The sequence below is a fragment of the Myotis myotis genome, unplaced genomic scaffold, assembly GCF_014108235.1.
Source record: "Myotis myotis isolate mMyoMyo1 unplaced genomic scaffold, mMyoMyo1.p scaffold_m19_p_20, whole genome shotgun sequence".
NCBI classification, from domain to species: domain Eukaryota; kingdom Metazoa; phylum Chordata; class Mammalia; order Chiroptera; family Vespertilionidae; genus Myotis; species Myotis myotis.
Genome location: NW_023416325.1, coordinates 11,321,973 through 11,347,283, shown reverse-complemented (window position 1 = coordinate 11,347,283; position 25,311 = coordinate 11,321,973). Strand labels below are relative to the sequence as shown.

At 52.3% G+C, this 25,311-nt stretch overlaps 1 protein-coding gene across 2 annotated transcripts in view; it reads left to right on the top strand.

The window, feature by feature from the left end:
- PKNOX2 (PBX/knotted 1 homeobox 2) overlaps positions 1-25,311 on the top strand; it is a 231,083-nt gene that overhangs the window by 149,340 nt on the left and 56,432 nt on the right. For both annotated transcript variants that reach the window (XM_036354342.1, XM_036354341.1), the window contains exons 3-4: positions 2,034-2,142; positions 16,650-16,789. In XM_036354342.1, the coding sequence (XP_036210235.1) occupies positions 2,056-2,142; positions 16,650-16,789 (227 nt within the window). In that variant the 5' untranslated portion in view covers positions 2,034-2,055. The remainder of the gene's footprint in view (positions 1-2,033; positions 2,143-16,649; positions 16,790-25,311) is intronic.

Below are 25,311 nucleotides of genomic sequence, written 5' to 3'. Positions count from 1 at the left end.
CCCCAGAGCGGGGGAGGGGCGGGGCAAAGGCCATCTGCATCCTCCGAGGAAGGGCTGGCTCCTGCTCCACAGCCTGGCAGCCTCTGGACTGGGAAGTCTCCGCTCAGCCTGACAGTGGTTGTTTCTGGGAGCAGATCACTCCTAACCACCCCTCCTGACCCCCAGGCAGGGCAGCCCTCAAGTGTGTGAATATTTCTAGGGACAGCAACTCTAAAACGACCTGACCTCCCATTCATTGGACAGTGAACAAAAGAATGCAGATTAAAAGATTCTCTCTTTAGCCCAAATCCTCCTCAATGCACTTCCTTCTCTTTGCCTTCACTATGACTTTTTCATCTTGGAACTAGTTGCCCCTAAAACTGCCTGTTGAGCTCTCACCCCAGATTCTGCCCCCATACTCCCTCTGCTGGAGGCTACTGGCACTACAGCCCACCGAGGCTCACTTTCTTCCAGCAAAAGAAGCATCTGAAATTGGTGTTCCCAGAAGGGCTCTACCTTTGCCTTTGGGACCCACAGACCCATCAAAAGTTACCTCCTCTTCCAGAGTTCCAGGAAAGGCTGAGCCTACCCCCCACATCCATATTTCCTTCATTCTCTCAGGGTCCAAAGAGAGAGCTTCCACACCCTCCAGCACAGCTCCCGCACACAGTTGACATTTAGCAGCATTATTTGAATGAACACCTGGGTTTCCAGTGCTTTCCCACATGCACTTAAGGTCAAAGCATGCCTTCAGAGACAGGTCAGCCAGAACTGATCTTTTCTCTTCCTGAAAAAGAACCAGTGCACACACATGTACACACACACATGCACACACACACGCAAGCCACATAGCACCCTGGAGACCCTCCTCTTTACTTAGGCAGCTCCAGATCACCCTCAAATTCCCCCAGAATTCAGGCATGGGACATGTTGGGAGACCCTGGGGAGGGGGCTCAGGGAGAGGAGGAGAAGGATGTCTGAGGATTGTGCTCACAAACATCTTGGCCATCAGCACCCTCCCCCTGGGAGGACAGGGCCTGCACCCCACAGAGGTTCCTTGCCCCACGGTGACATGCCTGTGGTTTCTAGCTCTAAATATTGCAGGGCATCTACTGAGCCCCACAGCTCTCTGGGCATCCTGTTACCCAAGGTGGCACTGCCCGGCTAGGCTGTCTCCCCTGACGGCAGCAGCTCTGGTTCAAGAAGAAACTTGAGGCCCAGTGGAGGCAGCTTGCTTGTTGTTGTGGGGTGCGGGTCAGGGAGCAGATCAGGAACTGGGAATCTGGAGACTTGGATCCCATTCCTGTTCGCTAGCACACAGCCCCCTAACACACACACCTCATTCCTCTTGGCCTCCATCTTCTCCGCTATAAGAGGCGGGGTGGCTGTTGGGCTCTGACTCTGTGTTGAACGAAGTCCAAGGAAAGTCTCCCTTCGTGGAATGGGCAAGCACCTCTGTAAGCCACACACACACACACACACACACACACACACACACACACTCTCTCGCCTGCGATAGGCATCCTCCCCACCCCTCTCCTTCCTCCACCCTCCTGTCTAAGGGGACCAGAGCCCCACGTCCCTTCCCACCACTAGGGGGTGTGGTGAGCACACCAGGGAGCAGGAGCCAGCAGAGAGGTGGGAACTGGAGCTGGAAGGGCAAAGGCCCGAGGCCTCCCTGCCCTGACAGTGCAGGTGGCTGCTCTGAAGGCCTGGGACAGGGAAAGCACCTTGTCTTGTGGGTACCCGAACAGCCCCATTCCCCCTGTGCTGCCACCAGCCAAGCCTCTGCCCCCTCTCCTGCCCTCTCCTTGCCCTCTCCAAGCTCCAACCCCAGCTGATGCTGAGCTAAGCATGGCTTTTACAAGTTATTTTACATCTGATTTGTATATTGTTTCTTTCAAGTCAAATCTCTCAGCAAGGCCTCTCCCAGGCTTTCATCCCTTGCAGTGTCTGGTCAGTCCAGGTGGCCCAGCCTGAGGAGATGCCCACCTGCTGGTTCCCAGGCTCCCTGTGCTCAGTATTAACGTGTGGCCCCCTTTCTCCTGCCACAGATCCTTGATGTGAATCAATCCCATGATGCAACATGCCTCCCCAGCCCCAGCTCTGACGATGATGGCCACGCAAAATGTCCCTCCCCCACCCTACCAGGACAGTCCACAGGTGAGTGTCCACCCAGTGATGGGAGGGGTGCGTGCCTTCCAGGGGCTGAGGGCAGGGCCTGGTGGGTCTGGGCTCTTCCCTGGCCGGCCTGGGGAGACCTCTCTGGAGAGAGCCTGGCAAGCACTGGAAGGAAGTCATTGCATTTGACAAGCACAGGGTTCAGCTCCTATTCGCCATTGCCTAGAACACCAGGCCATGGTCCTGTCCCCACCCAACCCTGCCCTCCACTCACAGCAGACATCAGACAGATGCTCCAAACCAGGAATATTTGGTAAACGGAGTCTGCCTTTGAGTGTTTGGGGAAACTTTTAAACTAGGCAGCGGTTCTCAACCTGTGGGTCGCGACCCCTGAAAATACATCCTGCATATCAGATATTTACATTACGATTCATAACAGTAGCAAAATTACAGTTATGAAGTAGCAACGGAAATAATGTTATGGTTGGGGGTCACCACAACAGGAGGAACTGTATTAAAGGGTCGCGGCATTAGGAAGGTTGAGAACCACTGAACTAGAGGCTCTTTTAGGCCAGCCCCCCATTCATGATCACTGGAGCCCCTATGTTCACTTTCTCTGCCTGCCCATTGGAGGAATCTCCCTTCTCTTCAGGACTCGCTCAGCTTCTGTCTCTCTACGCCCTGCAGCCCTTCCCTTTGGTTGCAGTCCCCAGGGGCCTCGGAGACTCCAGCCGGTTGCAGCTCCCGGCAGCCTCTCCTCCTGGTCCCATCGCCCCTCTCCTGCTCCTGGAAGCCTAGCCCGGCTTCCTGGTTGGGCTCCTGTAGGCCTTGCGCTGATCATTTCTTACCTTTGCCCCCCTGTGTGCCTCCCACACCTCATTCTCCGAGACCCTGAGTTAGCCACGATGCTGCGCTGCCACAGCAGCCTCCATCCTCTGACCATGACCTTCACAGTGTCCTATTCTCTCTAGCTTGGTCTCACAAGTCAATATTAATTCGATAATTATTTATCAAGTGTCTGTCATGTGAAATGCAGCCAGCTAGAATATTCATTCATTAATTGAGCAAATGTGCAGTGAGTGCCTATTTTGTGCCAGGCAGCATTTCCCACTCCTTTCAGTCGTTGCCCTGCCCTGACATCCCTGCATCAGACATCTCAAACACAGCTGTCCTCATGGGCAGCCCAGGGCTGTGCGTGCAGCATGAGGAGATTAGGGTGCAGACACAGGGCAGGCCCTGACTCCCCCAGCCTAGTGTGAGCTCTAGCAGTTGCTCTATCTATCCTGTTATCCTCCTGAAACTGCACTTGGCAGAGCGTCTAGCAAGCCGGCAAAAGTGCAAGAGCACTGGGCAAAAGTCAAGAGCACTTGACTCCTCAGCCTGCAAAAGTGCAAGAGCACTGGGCATTCACCAGCCTGCCAGGACGTGTCCTTTGTCCCCACCCTGCCCCCACGAATCGACTCCATGCTCCTTCCTAGTCTCCCTGCCCTGCACTCATACCCAGCAAGCACTCTGCCCACGGCAGTAGCTTTTCATGAATTACCACAGGCTGGACTTGGCCCTGACACAGACCCTCTGTGTGAATGCTTCCGGGTGAGCCACATTGGCCCTTTCCCTCTGCAGAGTGAATGAGGAGCAGGAGGCTTGGACTAGGGCCCTGGTCGGCAAACTGCAGCTTGAGAGCCACATGCGGCTCTTTGGCCCGTTGAGTATGGCTCTTCCTAAGCCTTAGGAGTAGCCTAATTAAGTTAATAACAATGTACCTTCCTATATAGTTTAAGTTTAAAAAATTTGGTTCTCAAAAGAAATTTCAATCGTTGTACTGTTGATTATGGGGCGCGGTTACGGTGTTCTGGCCAGGTTCAAGCCTCGGACTAATGAAAGGACAGGGTCCTCTCATTGCCACGTGCAAGTCCCAGCTGGAGGGCAGGGCCCTCCCAGCACAATCATAGCCAACGGCTGTGGTTGTAAGCTTGAACCTATGGTCCAAACAGGTAGCCCCACGTGCCTTGTGGTAGAGTTCGGGTGCATGTAGTTGAGTGAGGTTGGAACTCACGAGAGTGTTGTAAACAACGTGATCACGCCCCTACTTTGCCTCGTGGCATCTGCTATAAAATAAAGACACGGCTTGTGGGCGCTGGCGCTGTCTCCTCATCGGGGAGCAGCGTCCCACCGAGACCCAGCTTTCATTCTCTTATCTGCCTTTCCTTAATCCTTTCACCCCCCCCCCCCCCCCCACTCAGTTTACCTTTGGCCGCAACATATGGCGTCCGACCAGGGACTGAGTTCTGCGACCAGGGACTGAGCTTGAAAGTAGCGCCAGAGCAGGCCCTTTGGCCGCAACAATTGATATTTGACTAATGAGTTTGCCGACCACTGGACTAGGGGAGCCCTGGAAACCAGGCCCACAATGGGGACAATATTCTTCTTCTCAGTAGACGCAGGCAGTGCTGGGGCTGGGGTGTCGGTAAAGAGCAGGAATTTGGGGTGTTCCTTTACTGTCCGGATGCTGCTCTCCAAGGGCCATAGTAGCAATGGGCATGGCAATAGGGCAGTTCCTGTGTTTAGCAGGTGGTGGGCACAAAGGCCCTCACCCCCATACCCAAGGCTCAGGGGCGACTGGGGGAGGCCAGGAGGTCGAGGGCACTGCATTGACAGCTGGCAGCTGCTGCCTCTCTCCAGCCTGTTTTGCTGCCCCGGCAGCTGGGAGAAGTTTGGGTTTGGTGGGGATTAGCAGGAGGGCTGCAAGAAGGGCCTGTGCTGCCCAAGAATGCTGATCCGAGTGTAGTTAAGTAGAGGAGCCTCAGCACACAGCGGAGCTTAATAAATCCCGGTTGCTGGCGGAACGGAAGTTGGGGGTGGGGCAGCGTCCCTGAGGCGCTCAGCGCCCTGGAAGCCACCATGGAGCTGGTCTAGCCTTTTGGGTGAGAAAGGGAAGCTCCAGTTCCCCAACAGGGACTGTCCCCAGGCTGTTGTCTCTGAGGAGTCACCAGTACTTCACCATTAAACTACTCACGGAGAGGTAGGAAGGAAGAGAGGGAGGGAGGGAGGGAGGGAGGGAGGGAGGAAGTAAGGGAAAGGGAGGGAGGGAGGAAGGAACGAAGGAACGAACATTTACAGCAGGGGAATAATTTGCCCTGGGGGAGCCACACACCTGTTTGTGACCTCCAAGATCCAGGCCTGAAGAATCTGGCGGGAAATCCCAGCATCCATAGTAGAGAATAGGCCAAGGTCTGGTGTCCTTATGGCCTTGGCTGGGCCACTGGGCTATGGCAAGATTGCCATGGGCTTCCCTGGGCTGGGCTGGTTCCCAAGTAAACCAGTCAGGGTGGGGGGAATCATGGGAGGAGTTAGGGCAGCAGTGGAGTAGGTGGGAGGGCAGAGGGGTTGAGGTCGCCAGGACATAGGCTCCTGGGGAATATAGTCTCTCCGGCGAGTGCTACACTTTGAGGCCAGTTGGCTCTTGGAGGGCCCTCCTCCCCACTCTCAGGGCTGCTAAAGTGGCTTGCGCAGAGGAATGTCTTCCTTGTGAGTTTCCTGCGGGGAACTCGCTCTGGTCCCCCTGCCTTCTTCCCACTAGGATTGCAGGAGGCTGAGCCCGCCTCTCAGGGGAGGCCCTGCTGCACTGCCCCGCGATGCTCATTATCTGAGAGCGCCAGCTGCTCTCTGGCGCTGTGTCCTCAGGAAAGCCGGGGCCAAGGGGGGCAGGGCCCAGGCACACAAGGGCCTCTGGAAGGAGGCCCACCTCCTCCTCATTCAGGGAGGTCTAATCTCATCACTGTCGGACCCAGTCTGACTTGTTTCCTCAAGGCCTGCCCAGCTGAGCACATCTCTAGGTCGCCTCTCAGAAACCCAATTTCTTCCACTGTCGGAAAGGACAGTGTCTGATGAAGTCCCCAAAATGAGAAAGGAAGCGAGAAGCAGCGCCCCTCCTGAGACCGGGGCAGCCGTTTTAATAACGTTCCCGTTGTGCTGAGGGCAAGCAGAGCCGAGCATAATCTACTCAAATGCACAGGAGAACCTCACTTTGGAAAATTAGGAATCTGCATTACAAAATTCCCAAGCCCCGGACCTTTTTTATAATAAATTAGAATTTTTTTTTCAAGGCGAGTTTTTAACTTGGCAATTTCATTTTTGAAGTTTGGGGAATAAAGTTATTAACGTGGCGGAGGCTTTTTCTCTCCCCCCATTTGAGTAGAGCAGCATTCGCGGCGCTGGCCCCGTGCTGTATGGGGCACACCACGTGGAGGATGGCCAGTCAGCCCCCACCCCTCAGTCCATTTCAGCCCAACTCGTGATTGCTTGTGCGGATGTCACTCTGTATTTACTGTGCGCTGAAGACAGACCGTAAGCTTAGAAAGTACAACAGCAGCGACCACTGGACACATCCCTATGGCCTGCTTCTTCCTGCCGGGGCTTTCTGTTAAGTTCCACCAGGGTCGCGCCCCTGCTGCTGTTTAACCACAGCACCTCACGTCCCACGTGGTAGCTGGGTCCTTGGTCAGACAGACCTCCCTGAGAGCAGGGGTGCGTCACCTGGGCTCCCACAGCCCAGCGCCCCGATTCTAAGGGACTCTCCAAGTTACTACATTCTCTACTGTCGCTTCCTCCCAGCAAGCGGCACTACGGTCCCTCCCAGAATCCCCGTGGTAACACAGTGGCCGTCTTGCTCCTTCTAGGCATACACCCCTCATTCATGTGCTCTCTCTCCACCTCTGAGAGGTCCTTCAAGTTCTCCCGTTTCCTGTAACATTCATTCCACGTGTAACATCGCCGACCAAGCAAAGTTCCCCCTCTGGTACCTCCACTGGCAATTTCAGGAAGCCCTCTGGATTTACCAGTTCCCCCACCCTCACCTTATCCACACACAAAAAACTCACCCCCGCTCTTCCTCAAACGTAGACACATACGCACCGTTCCTCAAATATCTTTGCCCTTGGCTTATAGGAAGGCAAATACTGCATCTGGTCTAGTTGTGTGTGTATTTAGTGCTCAGTCTTCCTCTGTCTGCGTGGCCCCAGCACGTGGGGCTGCATGAGCGTTAGACTAGAAAGCAGAAACCCTGGTGGGGTCGGTCTCATCCACCAGGCGCAGCCCCTGTGACCGAGGGCACTCAGTTGACAGATTAGGAACAAGTTGAAGGGTAGGTGGGTAGGTACGTATGTAGCATGACGTGATGGTGGGTGATGTTAAAAGGGTTTGGCAGTTCATCAAGGATGTGGCCTCATTGTTGACCGGAGGGAGGCGGGGCACACCGCCAGGACTTCAGGGCTATCTGGGGAGCTCATGTCAGAAGTCAAGCATCTCCTTGGGACCCTTGGGCAAAGGCTGTGTTTCTGCGTCCCCTCTAACCCTCTGCAGCCCACGGATGAGGAGAATGGCGTCCAGGACCCCAAGAAACTGTGCTTGGAGATTGGGGGTCAAGGTGATGCTGTCCTACCTTTCCTGTCACAGGGAGGCTGAGCTGGGCCAGCCTGTTTGGGAGGCCAGACCGCTCCCTTCCTCCAAGTGCCTCCTTGCTCTCCCTCTCCCAGCGCCATTCCCACTTCGGTGGCTCAGGGGAGCAGACGTCCTGTGGAAGCTGGACCTTTGATCAGTCATTGGGGTTCCCATGCTGATTTCACAGCTGGAGGCAGAGGGGATGGCGAGGGCCCTGGCTGTGAATGGCCCCTGCCCAGGCCTTGCAGCTGTGGCCACAGAAGCTGGTTCAGATGTTTTCACACTTTACAGCCCTCTCATCTCTTTAAGGGCTGGAGCCCCCTGCCTTGCAGGCCCTCTGCTCAGCTGCCTGTGAAACTCATTGGCTTTGCAGCAATGCAGTCAATTCAGCAGCTTTGAAGGTCCCCCTAAGCCTTTTCTGTGGCTGTGATTGACAGCTCCCGTGCCCCTGGGGGCAGCACCCCAGGGACCATCTGGGCGACCTGCCTGCCCTTGCTTTGACTCATCCAAACAGACTCCAAACAGACTCTCCTCTTTCTTTTTTTATGTTCTGCTGGGTTTTTCTCTCTCTGTGCACAGTGACCTCTCTCCCTGGCCGCTTGGGCCACCAGGGTCTTTAAACTGGACGTATCCCTGAATTCCAACTCACTTAAGACCCGGAGTCCTCCTGTGTAAAGGCAAGGCAGCCGCGGGTCCCACTGTGGTCCTTTATGTCCCCATTTAGGGAGAAGGCGGGCCAGCGGACACTCACTCACTCCAATGGCCTTGTCCAGGGTTTTTATCCGATGAACTTGTTACCTGAATTCTGATATTTACCCAGAGAACAAATTTTATTGTCTATTCTCTTGCTACCAAGCGGGACGAGTGCCCTAAACAGCTACAAAAATAGTTAATGGCCCAAGTATACGAAGCTTAAAATAAATCTGGGAACAGGTGGTCAAGTAGCCACCGGCCGAGGAGCCGGGGACGCGCTGCCCCCCTCTCCCAGGAGATCGAGGAGCTCCGGTGTCTGCCTGGCCCGGCCGGGGGGAGGAGGGGACGAGTAGGGGCCCAAGGGTGTTTGCTGTCCTTGGAGTTCTTGATCTGTAGGAGGAAGGATGGGATGACTCGACAGAGTAGAAATGCAGGAATCCTAGGCTTTGTCCCAGCCCTACTGCTGAGGAGTTGTGTAAACTTAAGCGAGTAATTTCAGTATGATTCCTTTCATTCACTCACCCATTCAATAAATACTTTTTATTAGGAACACAATAGGCATATCAAATATGTGTTTCCAGCTATAAACACCACACACACACACACACACACACACACACACACAGTGTACATACACATTGCGATCTGATACGCCCGCTAAGGGCCTCCTAGAAATCACTGGTTTGGCACTATTACATGAGCGAGGGGTCCCCTAGAAATGGGTGGAAGGGTGAGGCATACATAGTTCCTAGGAAAGTGCAATAGCTGGGAGGAGAAAGACTCAGGTCCAAGTCCACGGCCTCCCTCCTATTAGCCACATGTCAGCAACACCCCAGAAGTGCAGGCAGGGCCAGCGAACATTTACAAGCCTCCTTTTGTAAACCACTGCCTAGAAATTCTATTAAAAGTAATTAGTTCATTAAGACCCCTGTGGTACACCGCTGAGGAACTCTCCTGGGGTCTGTTCTTTCCAGTCGGCCCTGGGATCAGATGTAGGTGACCCAGGCCTGCTGTTCCAGGAGCCTCTTTGAGCTAAATTGGGCTGGCCTGGCTCTGCAGCCAGCCCTTCCTGCTCTGCGTGGACTGGGTTGGGGAGCCCTCATTGACCCCATCCCTTTTTGGATCCCTGAGTCTTTTAACACATCACTCAGCCCCTCATTCCCGTCAGTCATTCAATCACTTAACAAACACACTGGGAGCCCCCCATGACCAGCATGGCAATGGGAACTGGGAACCAGACCACAGGGAGACAGGCAGATAGGGCCCCGCGGTGTCACAGGTGGTAGGTTAACACACATACAGACCAGGCAGGGTTGTGCTACCTGGGGTGGGAGCATGCAAAATTGGGAAAGGCCTCCTGGGAGACTCGACTCCGGCTGAGCTGGGAAAGGAGTGGCTTCTTCACGGTCAGGGGGAGGCCGGGGGCACATGGACATGCCCTGCAGAGGCAGCTGTGGCAGCGAAGGCACAAGACATAAGGCTTTAGGCATGTTCACACATCCCTACACAGTGGGGTCTGATCAGGGACAACGTAGGGGCAGGTGCTGGACGGGGGACCAAGCTGGGGTCAGTGAGCAGGCCCCACCTGTAGCGCCTGGGGGCTGTGCCCCTTGCTGCTTCCCAGCTGTTCAGCCAAACCTTGTACTTACCAAATGGCTCAGGCCCTGACCTCCCCCAGGTCCTTGGACTCTCCCAGTTGGAGGAAACCAGGTCTCACCTGCCGGCCCTGGCGCTCCAGGACTGCCGGCTCCTGGCCAAGCCCAGCGTGGCCCCAAGTGGGCCAGGGCATGCAGCCCCGTGTTGTGGCCTGAGAGGGCAGGCACTGGTAGGTGGAGGGCACAGAAGAGAGGCTCCACATAGGAAGACATGCTGAGAAGGTGCAGGCCTCAGCTGTCTAGGGTTTGCAGAAAGGACCCTGTGAGGAGGTGGTGGGTGTAAAGTCACAAGGAGGAAGGCCATCTGTGGGGGAAGGGTATATGGAGGGGGGTATGGGGGTGAGGTGCTGGGGTGTCTTGGGGAGGGTATAGGGTCCGAAGCAGAGGGGGAGCACCCATTGTGTGCAGCACACCCTCCCCTATAGCCCTGAGAAGAGGTATTGGCTGCTCCACTTTTACTTGATGGGAAACTGAAGCTCAGAGGAGCTGAGTCTCTTGCCCAAGGTCACGGGTAATGCCACCTTCCCCCTCTCCCACTTCCCTGGGTGCTTAGAGCAAGCAGGTTCCTCCAAGGGCGGGACCCTTGGGTAGCCCACGCAACAGAAGCAAAAGTGGTTGCCCTGAATGTGGGCTGCAGCTTGTGTGGATCATGTAACTACCACATGCCAAGTACTTCCAAGTACCAGCTTTGTATGCCTTCTCTCATTTACTTCTAACAACCCCGTACCTTAGGTATCATTGCATCCATTTTATAAACGAGGACCCCAGATCAGAAAGGTTGAGTAACTTGCCTGGGTCACGTAGGTGGAGTGCCAGCACCTCGTGCTGTCTGATTGTCTCAGCTCTGGGCTGGCTGCCACCACTCCCCTGCATCAGCGACTGTGATTTCTCTGTTGTAGCCGGAGGCATTCAGGGTCAAGAAAGTCAATCTGGCCCAGCGGTGTGGCTCCGTGGTTGAGCGTCGACCTATGAACCAGGAGGTCATGGTTGATTCCTGATCAGGGCACATGCCCGGGTTGTGGGCTCAATCTCAGTGTAGGGCGTGCAGGAGGCAGCGATCAATGATTCTCTTTCATCATTGATGTTTCTCTCTCTCTCTCCCCGCCCCCCCCCCTTCCTATTAACAGTAATTTATAAAAAAAAAAAAAACAGCCAGTAAATCTGCAGCTAAAAAGGTACGTTTGGTGCAAAGGCCTACTACTCCCACCAGTCATCCCTGCACCAGTAGATAGCTGGGCACTCTATACTGAACACCAGGCTGCAACAGGAGGCAGGAACGATGACGGGTTTCTGTCCTCCGGGGTCCACAGTCTGGTGGCAGTGTGCCTGGGGCCATGGGAGCCCAGAGCAGGGGCCTGCTCTGTCCCTGGTGCTCAGCCAGCGCCCCCTGAAGGAGACAGCAGTCCCCCATGAGGGTGGTGGGAGGCAGGGAGTACCACTGGCATTTCACTAATGAGCAGACCAAGCCCCAGCAGGTCTAGTTACACATGCAGGACTGCTGCTGGCATGACCAGTGTTTGGAGAAGTGACTTGAACTCATGTAGGAGCTGTCTGTGCGGGGTGGGGAGCAGTGGGGAGCAGGACCTGGATGGAGACCCGAGAGCATGTGCTGGGAAATGAAGCTCCATTCTGATTCCAGTGCCTTCCTCTCTGTCCTCTTTTCTACTCGGCCGGGGGGGTGGGGGGGGGGGGGAAGAAATCTTCCCATTCTCCTCTTCTAAGAAAAGTAATAACATACAATAATTCACATGGTGTGATTTAATCAGAAAGCCCTTGACTCTTGCCCCCGTTTGTAAAAACTGTGATCTCCAGAAGTTTCTTCACCTCTCCTGTGGGCTTCTGTTTTCTCACACATACTAGTAGAATGGGGATCACACTAACCTATTGCACAGATTATTGTTAAGCACTAAAGCTTGCAGAAATGTTTTATTGGCTCGTTAGAACACAAGGTGCCCACTCTCCCCCTACAATTGCACAAGGATGATGCTTAACAGAAAAGAAAGCATCAGTTGGGCATTCCAATGCCAATAAGAGCACCTGAGGCCGGCAGGCAGGTGTACTGCTTCCCAGCCTCCCCTCACCCCGGAGCATCTGCTCACTTCCTGGCCAGACTAGATTGCCAGCCCCCGGGTTTTGCATGCCTATACGCAGAGCTCTGGGTGGAGGTGAAGAGGCTTTGGTTTGCAGCATTTGCTATTTCTATGGTGTACATGCTCCCACCATGGACAATTTCAAGCTACCAATGTAACATTAACCATCTTGCAAAACTCCTGAAGATTTATGTTGGTTTCATGCCCAGCTGATGTGGCTCAGCGGCTGAGCATCAACTTGTGAACCAGGAGGTCCTGGTTCGATCGATGATTCTCTTTCATCATTTGTGTTTCTCTCCCTCTCTCTTCCTCTCTGAAATCAATTTTTTAAAAAATTTTAAGTTGGCTTTCACAGGCCAGAACCAGGGAGCTCCAAGCAGTCATTTAGTAGTCACACTCTGTCTTAGTCCATCCAGTCTCTCCCTGTTCCTGCTCTTCAGGCTGTACTTCCAGGTAACCACCCCTGGGCCTTTCCCTTTGAACCCCAGTTCCTGAGCAAGGGTGTGTCTGGCTAGAAAAGGAAATCTACTAGTATTTGGAGATGAACACATTCTCCAGACCTGGAGGAAATGCAGAGTTTGCTGAATTGGCCCCCAGGAGCTAAATAAATGAGTCACCATCCTCCCGAGACTAGTTCTGCTCTCTTACCCCTCCCTCTTCTGAGCCCCAGCAACAGCCTTTCAGCCAGGCCTCTTGGGGTCCTAGAGTGTGGCCACCTCTGATTACACTTTATTCTGAGCTCTCCTCTCTAACCAGAAAGGCCTCCCCAACCTTCCCCGAAGCCCTGCCTGGAAAGGGGAGATGAGAGGAGGGGGAGCCCCTGAGCCCTGTCTCCTCGCTCACCTTCAAGTGCACGAGGAAATTCTCCCTGAGTGGGCAGAGCGGGGCACCAGCCTGGCCTGTATTTCACCCCTGAATGGCCTCGCTGTAGGAAAGAAGCACATCCTGGAAATCTCGTGCTCAATTACAGCACCGCCCTCCACCCTTGGAGCACTTCAGAGCTTCCAAAGCCCTTTTCCCCACGATGCATCATCAGATCCACGCCCCACCCAACTCTCTGCGGGAAATAGTGGTCATTAAAGCACCCTCCTGGCGTCTGAGCCTTCCGGTGTTGGAAGGGACTTCAGATGCCACCTAACCCGCCACCCACCTAGAAAGCTTCCTCACCCTCCACGGGGGCCCAGCTGATCAGCCATCTCTGCATGGCCTTGTAGTAGTGGAAACTCACCCCGCTGGAGGCAGCCTATTCTGCCTTGGAGAGCTAGGCGGTGGGAACTTACCTGGGGTGAGCCCAGATCTGTCTCCAAGTTAGAGAGATCTAATGCCCTGTTTGTAATTTGATCCTTCGGGGCATACAGGACAGAATTGAATCTTTCTTTCAGACGACTCAGAGGGGCTATCACGTCTCTCCATCGTCCCCCTCTTAACATTCCAGATTCCTTCCCATAGTCCCATAGCCCTCATGAGCGAGGGTCCCCCTAGAAATGGGTGGAAGGGTGAGGCACACGCAGTTCCTAGGAAAGTGCAATAGCTGGGAGGAGAAAGACTCAGGTCCGAGGCCACGGCCTCCCTCCTATTAGCCACATGTCAGCAACACCCCAGAAGTGCAGGCAGGGCCGGCGAACATTTACAAGCCTCCTTTTGTGCAGGGTCCCTTCCCCGGTCGACGCTCCTCTAAACGTACCTCCTGCCCCTGTCCCAACACCATGGGTGGCACTGGAGGCCTTGTGCGGATTGGGCCTCTGAATGCAGCGTTAGCTGAGGCTAGTTTTTGCGTTTGTTTGTTCAACAGACATATTACACTTCGGACATAATGAGCCTGCTGTCAACAAAAACTGCCGCTGAACTGTGTCTCCCCTCTTCGGCACTTAAATTATTGATTTTTTTTTTTTTTTTGGCCGAAGTGCTAAACGTGTTAAGTACCGACTTATTAGATGAAAATGAATCTTGCTAGACTTAGAGTGTTGCCAACATCTATAAAGATCTTTTGGATCAGTTTCCTGTCACCCATGTTTGTTAAGCATTTCGTGAGACATCCTCTAAGTCAGGGAGAGAGTACTGAAGAGGAGGGCCAGGCAGAAAGTATATTCCCTCTCCTGGAAGCCTTCCTCACGCTGACACCTACCCTGCAGTTGTCGTCCTTGGGGGGAAGCTGACTAATTCGCACAACTGTCCACCCAGCACGTCTCTCCATGTTTCCCACAAGGATATCTGGGAGGTACCAGGCTGAGGTCACTTACACTGTCCATGTCTACCCCATCTGCCCCATCTGCCAGCTTAGAAGGTGTGTGTTAAATCCAGAAGCTGAGCCTCATTATAGCAGGCACTCAGCCCTGTGACCCCAGTGCCCAGCACAGTGCCCAGTACACGGCAGGGAACGGAGTAGCATTTGGAGAAATAATCCGTTGCATTTGTGAATGAAAGAAACTGGTTACTGTGGACATTAGCAATATTTAGTATTTCTGATTCCACCTTCTTTCTCTTTTAAATATTGGAACAGTTGTTTCTACTTTCTTCCTTATCGCATCTCTTTAATACTCACGAATCCCAAAAGGGCACCAATGTGCTGACTGATAAGATAATAGGAGGGTGGGAGAGTTAAGGGATTTGTCCAAGGCCAAAAGCTAATAACAAGGCAGTAGGGCTCCAGGTACCCTGATGGCTGTCTAGCCTCTTGTGCACTGGGTTTGGGAAAGTTCCCCCAGCTTGGCCAACAATAGCAAAGCTATTTCATCCCAACAAAAAATGATGGGGACACCGTATAGTAAAGCAGATACAGTCCTTTTATAGTCTCAATCTCATTCACTACGCTCATTTATTAATTCAGTTCATTGGTTCAACAAATATTTATTGAGCCTCTACTAGTGCCAGGCAATTCGGAGCGCTAGGAATATAACTGAATCCAGTCCTTTTGAGCTTGAATTTTAGTTGGGGGCAGGAGAAATTTAAGCAAGTAGACATGTAGTACATGTCATGATAAGGGCTATGAAATAAGGCAGAAGAAGGGCGTTATAAGTGGCGAAGGGGCTCTTTACTATGAAGATGTGATGTCTGAGCAGAGACTTAAATGGAGAGAACGAGATAGCAGATGTCTTGGGGATATTGACACCAGCAATACTGTGCTGTGTTTGTGGAAGTACAATACGTTTTCTTCCAGAAAGCAGGGACCTAGATCATATGATAAACTTTTAAGCTATAAAATACCTGCTGCTTTCGAGGTGGATTCATTCATTTACCCTCTCATTTATTTTCTCTACAAACACTAAGCGTCTACTCTGTGTCGGGATGGGTGCTGGGGGTGAGGGTGTGGGCGAAGCTTTAGTGCAGGAGGCAGACAAGTCTATGAGCCCAACGGCACCAGGGCAGCGCTGTCTCGGTGCGACAGACAGGCGAGACATGTCACCATTCGTGACATTTGAGGGATCCCTCTGACTAAAGGAAATACAACATAAAAGCATTATCTTCTGTAGTGATGGTTATCAGAAGTTTTAAAGCCATTTAAGCATTTCTTCAAATGAAACCTTATACAGGAAATTCAATATATAATATTAAAAGGAGTTTCTCTGATTATAAAAAAATATGTATTAAGGCCCTAGAGCAGCGGTTCTCAACCTGTGGGTCGCGACCCCTTTGGTGGTTGAACGACCCTTTCACAGGGGTCACCTAAGACCATCCTGCATATCAGATATTTACATTATGATTCATAACAGTAGCAACATTACAGTTACGAAGTAGCAACAAAAATAATTTTATGGTTGGTCACAACATGAGGAACTGTATTTAAAGGGCCAGAAGGTTTGAGAACCACTGCCCTAGCGGCACCTTTAAAGCATGTAACAGGATGAAAACAACTGCTCTAACTAAATATTTGCGAGGGTTAAGAACAGAAGCCTGTGCAGTGTTGCTAAAACCCGCTTATCTTCAAGTGCCCAGGTCAACCAAATCTGGGGACCATTCAGTTTTCAATCAAAACCATGAGAACAGTTACCTCTGGCTTGCGTTCTGTGGAATAGACCTGCCCAAATGAGAACAGCTCAACTACTGGTATTTTTTCCTCCTCTTCAAGTTATCAAACTTAACACTGCCCAGTACATCCCAGATGACTCATCGGCACAATTTAAAGGGCTTGTCATTTTTTTTTTTTTCTGCTTCTGGACAGAGGTCACCACCTTAGTTTGCATTAAGAATTATCTCTTTCTTTAAAAAAATATTTTTTTATTGATTTCAGAGAGGAAGTGAGAGGGAAAGAGAGAAACGTCAGTGATGAGAATCATAGATCAGCCATCTCGTACACACCCCCAACTGGGGATCGAGCCCGCAGCCCAGGCATGTGCCCTGACTGGGGATCAAACCATGACCTCCTGGTTCATAGGTCAGGAGCCACACCGGCCAGGCAACAGTCATCTCTTTTAAAGTGCGCTGTGCACCACCTGGTTTTGAATGTCCCTGTATTGTTGCCTGGAACATTCTCATTTGAAGAAAGACCTGCTTTCTCCCGACTGTAGCACATATACAAATGGACACGCATTATACATGCACAGTTCCCTTCCACACACACTGTTATCCACACACACACACACACACACACACACCACAGGCAAGGCAGCCCCAGCCATTCCAGCCAGGTGTCCTGGCCACACTAACCGCCACCTCCTCTTTCTTCTCTCTGCAGATGACGGCAACTGCTCAGACACCCTCTAAGGCCCAGGCTGTCCATATCTCCGCACCCACTGCTGCTGCCAGCACTCCTGTGCCCAGTGCCCCCATTGACCCCCAGGCCCAGCTGGAGGCTGACAAGCGAGCTGTGTACAGGTAGGAGACACCTCAGCTGTGCTGAGAAGGCCCAGCCAGCCTCAGGCCCGAGCTGTGAGAGATGAGACTGCAAGCCAGTGGGTGGGCTCGTCAAAGGCAATGACCAGCAGCTGCTCCCTTCTTAGCCTTCTCTCTCAGATCAATCCGGAGATCCCTCAGCTGGCCACTGGGGGTTGGCGCTAGCACCCTGGAATTGTCTAGTGAGGGATAAGAGGGCCTGGGCAGTATCTTCTAGGGGGAGCCCTTCTTCATCCCAGTTGGGGAGATGAGCCCTAATGAGCCAGAAACCCTCCACTCAGCAACCAGGCAGCTGCCTGGGGACTGCTGTCTGCCTCGTCTCACTGTTGCCTTTACTCCAGCAAGAGCTCTGCGCATCTATCACACCGTCTAGACCAGCCGTGGGCAAACTACGGCCCGCGGGCCGGATTCTGCCCGTTTGAAATGAATAAAACTAAAAAAAAAAAAGACCGTACCCTTTTATGTAATGATGTTTACTTTGAATTTATATTAGTTCACACAAACACTCCATCCATGCTTTTGTTCCGGCCCTCCGGTCCAGTTTAAGAACCCATTGTGGCCCTCGAGTCAAAAAGTTTGCCCACCCCTGGTCTAGCACCTGGTATGATGCGAGCTTTAGTGTGCCTGATAGTCATTGGAGAGCTTGTTAAATGCATGTTGTGGGCTCCATGCTCAGACATGCTGAGTCCATAGGTCAGGCTATAGCAACATGAACTTGTGAAAGCATGCCTGGTGACTCCAATGCAGCTGTTCTTGGAACCACATTTTGATTCATGATCATCTTGGGTTTTTAGCAACAGGTGTGTGTGCAGCTGTGTAGGTCCTGGCACCTCCCCCAGGTGGGGGCAGAGAGCAGGAACTCGTTCCATCTTGCTCTGCACCAGCCCATGCACCAGGGTGGGCCCAGAATGGTCCAGAGGGCGGAGGAGCTCGGGGAAGTTCCTGTTTACATCTGTGACTGGGAAGAAGCTGGCATCATCTGAGAGCGGGACTGAATGAGGCTCCAGCAGGGACTGAACTCTCATTCGTCCACTAAGAGAAGATGCCTGGGCCACACTCAGTTCTGAGGCTGGACCCTGGCTCACGTTCGCCGTGTGAGCGTAGGCATTCAGGCGCATCAGTGAGTCGGCTTACCTCTGGCTGGGCACACACTGCAGCAGGTGCTAATGTCAGTAACATGTGCGATGGGCCACCCAGGGTGGAGAGGAAGAAGATTGATTCCTTCTTCCTCACTCCCCACCCCCCAGATGACAGTGCCTTTATGGTAATGGTGGCGATTATTGCTGTTATTATCATTATCATTGGCATTATTTTTAGTTACTCAGATGAGCTGACGGCCTCTAATGCTAACAGTGGGGAGTCCAGAACAGTGGGCTCTGATCCATAGATCCTGGCACAGGGGTGCTTGCCAGGCCTGAGGAAAGATACATCACAGGGCCTGCCCGCCCACCCCAATGCAAGGCCTGGCCCGGCTGCCTGCAGGCAGGAAACTCCACCTTGGACCCCAAAGTACACCAGGATCTGGCCACAGTCCCTGTTAGACTCTAGGAGACAAGCCAGCCTCCCCCATCATGGGACTCGGCACTCCTGTCATCCCTGCCCTCCTTCCCATCACACTCTTATTGAACCCCTGCTATTATATGTGCTGGACTCTTGGGGAAAGAGGAAACCCCTAAAAAGATAAGTACATGGGCTGTTCTCTGTCTCCCCCGAAAAGAAACCAACACAGTGGTCAGAGCTTTAACAGTAGAGGCTCCACAGAGAGAATGTATGAGTTTGATCTTAAAGGCCAGTAAGAGAGCTCACGGGAGGAGCAGCAAGTGGAGTAGGACCTGCAGGCAGGGTAGACCTGCTGTGTTCTGGGAATGCCAGGAGCCAGAGCTGGGCGTGGAGACGCGGCTTCATCGCCACCCGTAAATTAACGGTGTGGTGGCTGGTGCCCTGCGGGGTGTGAGAAGGGAGAGGAGAGTATCATGGCCTCCGGAACTGCCTGGTGGCCCGATGACGGGGGGGGGTACAGCCACGATGCTCCATGGATCACTGCTGCTCCAAGGACGGGCACAGCAAGCAGCGTGGTGGCACCTGGGAGCTGATTAGAAATGCAGAATCTCAGCTCCCCCAGACCTCGGGATGCACGATCTGCACTTTAACAAGACCCCAGGTGATGCACATGCCCACTCAAGACTGATCCTGGGCACCTTCCCAGAGCCCTGGGGCTGGGCCCTGTACTGAGCTCAGATTCAAGTCAGGAGGGATCCCCAGATTAGGGGTGCACTTGCCTCTGAGCTTTCGTTTCTCGGCAGGGCCTCATCAGCAGGTATAATAAGGGTTCACGAGACAGCCATGTGAGTACCTGGCACCACGTCTGGCTCAAACCATAGCAGTCTCCTGGCTACCAACTGCTCCATGGGCTCCATAGCCCTTCCCAGGATCCCAGGTTCCTTCCCCTTGCCCCTCACCCCCACCCCCAGGCCAGGCTGCAGGGGAACAGCCACCCCCCCTTGTGGGAACTGCCCATCAGGATGTCACTCCTTCCTGTTCCCATTCCCACCCAATCTTCACCTCTCCCTCAGGCTGGCCACCCCACAGCCCTTGGTGTTTGCCCAGGTTATCTCTGCAGGTGGCCCCCCAACTGCCCAGCAAACATGGTGACCCGTATCTCAGGTCATCAACACCCCCAGCTTCTCTGCTCTGCAGCCCTTCCTGCCTGCCCCCTGCCCCAGGTTGTCTCTCACACCACACCTCTCCCATTAGTACCAGCTGCCCTCTCTACAGCCCTCCTGCATGACTGGGAGGGAACTCAGCCTCCAGGAGGGTCGGGTGATTTTAATTAGATTTGCCTGCCTGGGGCAGTCCGGCTGCTCTGAAGCACTTCAGGGAGTTGGCATTTCATGTCAGTAAATGTAATGAGACCCTTTTGACTGAGATTAGTGCCCACACTGACTTTTGGGAGCCCCCACCACAGCCCCTCTCAAAACCACAGGTGAAGAAAGAGTAGAGAAGTCCCCGGCCCCTGCAGGGCTACAGAGGGGCAGTGGGACAAAGGGAGGCGCACCTGTGAGGGAGGGAGCCTGCCAGTCCCCTAAGGTTTGCAAGGTTGTGTTTGTGTATGAGGATGTGTTCATGAAGTGTACTGGTTCCCTCTGATATGGACTGTGTGTGTGTGTGTGTGTGTGTGTGTGTGTGTGTGTGTGTGTATGTAGTTGGGGAGGCCCGGTCTGTCTTTAATTGGATCAGACCAGAGCATCATCTGGGCTAATCAGCCAGGCAGCCAGGAGTCCCGCTCAGATTAATGACCGCAGTCTAATCTGAGCAGACCTGGTGATTGGCTGCGCATCGTGGGTAATTGTGTTTGTGGCCCGGGAACAGTACTGGAGCGGGGGGGTGGGGGTGGGGGTGGAGGGGGGTCTGAGAAGGAGGAGGCCCCGTACAGTGGGGACCACAGGCTTGGACCCACTCAGTTCTCTCCTCCCTCAGCCCCCACCGAAACCCCAGGATTTTCCCCCAAGAAGTTAAAGTGTAGCTTGAGCCGTGGCCCCGTGTCTGTGCTGGCGGACAGACGGACGGGTGTTGTCTGGAACCTGGCAGTGAGGTTGCCAGCAGCACAGAGAAGGGCCAAAAGGGGAGGTTAATTCAGCTTCCACACTCCCTCCTCCCCTCCAGTCTCCTTCCTTTCCCTTGAAGTGAGTTGGTTCCCATGGAAACGATGATGTCCTGGGGAGCAGAAGAGAGGCAGGGAGCTGGCCTGGCCAGGTGCAGTGGAGGAGGAGGCCGGCTTTGCTGAGACTGTTCAGGAGACTCTGTGGTTCTCACCCCTAAGGCTGAGAACCCACGAAGTGGCCGGCCTGGCGCTGAAAAAGTGGCCTGTTATTGATGGGAAATGCTGCGTGGAGGTGTGAGCACCGAGAAAATAGCAGGCAGTGTGCTTTGCTTCTCCATTAAAAACGCTCGAGAATTGAGCTGCAGGTCAGACGGACAGGGTGAGTGGCTGCTGCACCCTATACAGTTGACCCTTGAACAACACAGGGGTCTAGGGGTGCTGACCCCGAGGCAGTAAAAACCCCAACTATAACTTTGACTCCCCCAAAACTTAACGACAGTGGGCCCTTTGCATCCACAGATTCAACCAGCTGCGGAGAGAAAGCAGTGTATTTGATCCACAGTTGGAGGACACAGGTCGGTAATGTAAAAATGCTGTTTATTTGATCCGCAGTTGGTTGAATCTCGGATAAGAAACCCATGGATACAGAGGGCCATATATTTATTGGGAAAAATCCATGTATAATGGGGCCCGCACATTTCAAACTCATGTGGTTTAAGAGTCAACTGTATTTTTCCTTTGTGGCATTACTCACAATGGAATTGACAATGGTGTTAACATCATTTCTGTTTTTCCCACTAGATCAGTGATGGCGAACCTCTGACACGCGTATCAGAGGTGACACACGAACTCATTTTTTTGGTTGATTTTTTCTTTGTTAAATGGCATTTAAATATATAAAATAAATGTCAAAAAATATTAATCTTTGTTTTACTATGGTTGCAAATATCAAAAAATTTCTATATGTGACACGGCACCAGAGTTAAGTTAGGGTTTTTTCAAAATGCTAACACGCCGAGGTCAAAAGGTTCGCCATCACTGCCCTAGATTGTTAACTCCGCGAGGGCAAGGTCTGTGTCTGCATCTTTCATTGATTTATCCCAAGCACAATACCTAATACCTTAGAGCAGCGGTTCTCAACCCCTGGGTCGCGACCCCTTTGGGGGTCGAACAACCCTTTCACAGGGGTCGCCTAAGACCTTCGGAAAACACATATATAATTACATATTGTTTTTGTGATTCATCACTATGCTTTAATTATGTTCAATTTGTAACAATGAAAATACATCCTGCATATCAGATACTTACATGACGATTCATAACAGTAGCAAAATTACAGTTATGAAGTAGCAACGAAAATAATGTTATGGTTGGGGGTCACCACAACATGAGGAACTGTATTAAAGGGTCGCGGCATTAGGAAGGTTGAGAACCACTGCCTTAGAGTCAGCCGTCTTGCTGATGTACTAGATCAGTGCTTACTGAATGGACTCACTAACCAGGCTAGGCAGTTACCCCTATGTACACCATGGTTCTAGGTTGCTGTGCTGGCAAACTGGCCCTAGGGGACAAGGGAAGAGGAGAACCCTGATTTGTAGCATTGGCTGATTTCCAGTATAAACGCTTCCACCCTGGTCCATTTCAAGTTCCAATGTGATGCCTAAACAGAGTTTGGAGAAGATGCACCGCTGGCTCTCGCCAGGCTGAAGTAAAAACCCACACAGGTGCCCAAGTCCCAGGCACACAGTCTCTGCTCTAAACAGCTCAGCACGTCTCACCACCGCTTCTTCGGAGAGATTTTCTTCGTATCTGTAGCCACGAGCCTACATTCCTTGGTCTTCACTGTTTTGTCTGGTCTACTCTTGGGTCTTAAGTTTGAAATGTTCTCTCTTTAAAAATTAATACTTAGAACAGTGCCTGGCACAGAGTGGGTGCTTTATAAGAATTTGCAATTGTGCTTTTTCTCCTTAACCCCAAGGCAGGGAATTTTCTCCCTTGTAGATTGTACCCAACATTGTCTATCTGTTTGAGTGAAGCCCCACCATCACCCCCAACTTCCCCACCTTCTCCAATTCCAATCCTCTCCTGCTTTATCCATTGACAGACTTCTTCCTGGCAGCCCCAGAAATCCTGCCAGGCGTCAAGTCATTCTCCTGCCTCTTTATTTTCTCTGCTTTCAGAGTTGTGACCTTTCCACAGAGCACTGCCAGTTCTTCACATCAGTCTCCTCTCACAAACCACAAACTCGGACCTTCTCCCTTCGTGTGTGACCTGCTGTCCGTTCTAGGTCAATAAAAGCAACAGACATTTCCAAGCCCTGTTTATATCTCTCATGTTCCTGTCTCATCCAAACTGGGTCCCTCTAGAGTCCACACTCATTTGAGGAAAGGTCAGAACAGGGCAGTGGGCAGTGTTCCCTAGCAACCATCCTTCTGAATGAAGGTCACTGACGTTCTAAGCTTGATCTTGATAGTCCTATAGCTCGAGGTGCAAATGCAGCAGAGTGGCCGTGCTGGGCAGCCGGGCGAGATCTAGAAATAGACTTGGTGATAACTAGCTTCATCACCTTGAGCATGTTAATCTCTCTGAGCCTCTGGTTTCTTAACTGGAAAAAGAACATAGTAATAGCTAGATTAAAATGAGATCTTATTTGATAATACCGGACCCACAGACCAGTGTGTCCTACGTAGACTGGGGTGGGGGTATTTTAAATAAGGGCCAGCTTGCCTCCCCATGGCCAGTGGGTGTCCCTGTGGCCTGTCTGAGCTGTGAAGGGTCTAGTGTATTCAGGGAGGTGGAATCCAAGGTCAGGATCATGGCTTTGGACTTAGATTGACACGGTTTACCTTCTGGCTTCACCGTTAGCCTGGTTTCCTCATCTGTACAGTGGGGCTAAAAATAGTGCTATCTCTTCAACAAGATTGTCGTGGGGATTAAATGAGGTAATGCATGGAGATAGCTTGGTACAGAACCTGGCACATGAAGCACTCTGCAGGCATCAGCCACTAGCAGAGTAAATGATGAGAGGTGAGGCTCAAGGTCTCCCAGTAGGAGGCTCTTCCCACTGCAATTCAAACAAACATGTACCGAGCTCTGCTGTGTAGCAAGCCTCACGTTAGATTCCAAGAGGTGTTCAGAATAAGGAAGACTTCAGTCCGCGGAGTGGGAGGAAGACAACATAGAAAGTAGTGTCACGTAAACTTGGACATGGGATAGGCTCAGAAAAGTATTCGTGGAATTGCCTGCAAGCTGCTGGCCGTGGTGCAGTGTGGGAGAGTTGCACTGCTTTTCCTAAGGGAGGCGAAACCCACCAGAAATGACAGCCCAGCTGCTCTTCCCAGACAGGGCTGGAAGACGGGGTGGGAGGAACCCCGAGTTTGGGGCTGGTCCTGCTGTGACTGTCCTCGTGAACAGCAGCCCTGCCAGGACCCTGGGAACTGGTACTTCCTAATGAAGTGTCTTTGAGGGAACTCTTCCACCTTGTGACCAAAGGGTGTTCTGGCTCCAGGGAGCTGACCCTGGGCCTTAACCCTCCGCCTTTCCTGGCATTGGGCTTGGCCATCCCTGGAACGGCTGGGCGAGGAGTTCAGCCATTCCAAGGAGTTTAGATGCTCTGGACTAGGTGCTGGGGGTCAAAGCTCCAGGCTTCGTTGGCGAGGAGTTACAGTACTAGACTGGATCTGCCTCGTTACCAGAGGGAAGTCAACCAGCAGGCGCGTCTCCCGCTAGTGCGATGGGGTGGTGGGTGGGGTGGAAGGAGACCAGCAAGCAAAGCCTGGGGGTTCGGATGGCCGATTATTTCTTACCAGTCTTGCCCTTCTTTTAACCATAGCGCCACACTCTGATTTTCCCAGCACTGGTTCATTTTGTGGTCAGATGTAAAGATTATAAGACTAAGACTTCAGTCTAACTTCTGACTCTACCATTGGGCAAACCATTGAACCTCTTAGATAAGCTTTCCTCCCCCACCAGGTGGGTGTCAGATGAGAAAATGTAAGGTCTATAAAGATGTTAAAGCCCGGGCCCTGGCCGGCTGGCTCATTTAGTTGGAGCATCCTCCCGTGCACCGAAAAAGGGTTGTGGGTTTGATTCCCAGTCAGGACACATACCCGGGTTGCAGGCTTGATCCCCAGTGGACGGCGTGCAGGAGGCAGCCCATCAATGATTCTCTCTCATCATTGATGTTTCTATATCTCTTTCCCTCTCCCTTCCTCTGAAATCAATAAAAGCATATAAAAAAATAAAAATAACAAATAAATAAATGTTAAAGTCCTGTCCAAAACAGAGTACTATTAGGAGAGCAGGTTCTTTTGGAAACTGGTTTGATGAGCAGAGATTCTCTTGCGCTGCAGGAGTCCTGCTTCTTGAAGGGACAACATGGCAGTTCAGTTCTGAGACCCTAGGACACATGTGACTCAAGGACAGTAGAGGAAAAAAGGGAGGAGGATGAAGTGAGTCCAATAATCGTTCAAAAACAGTACATGGACGGGGGAAGAGCACAACATTTGGAGTTTGGATACCCAGATTTAAATTTCAACTCAGTCACTCACTACCTTGATGTAATTATTTAACCCATGGCACCTCAGTTTGCTAATCAGTAAAATGGGAATAATAAGAATATTGGGTGTTTAAATGCAATAAGCACATGGAAAGGCACTTTGTAACTTAGAGTGCCTGCCAGCGACCAAGGCACCGTGGACAGAGCTCCCCTTTCTACGTCGTCCTTTCCCCCGAAGTGCTCTCTCTTGGGGACTGGTGGCATCTCTGGTGACTTGGGTAGAAGCTCTGACTGGCTCACACTAGCTGCCTACCCTCAGGGAAGATACTTTCTGTGCCTCCGTTATCTCTCCTTAAAATGTGGGGGCTGGTCATCAAAAGATCAGGAGACAGGAAGTGCTGGCGT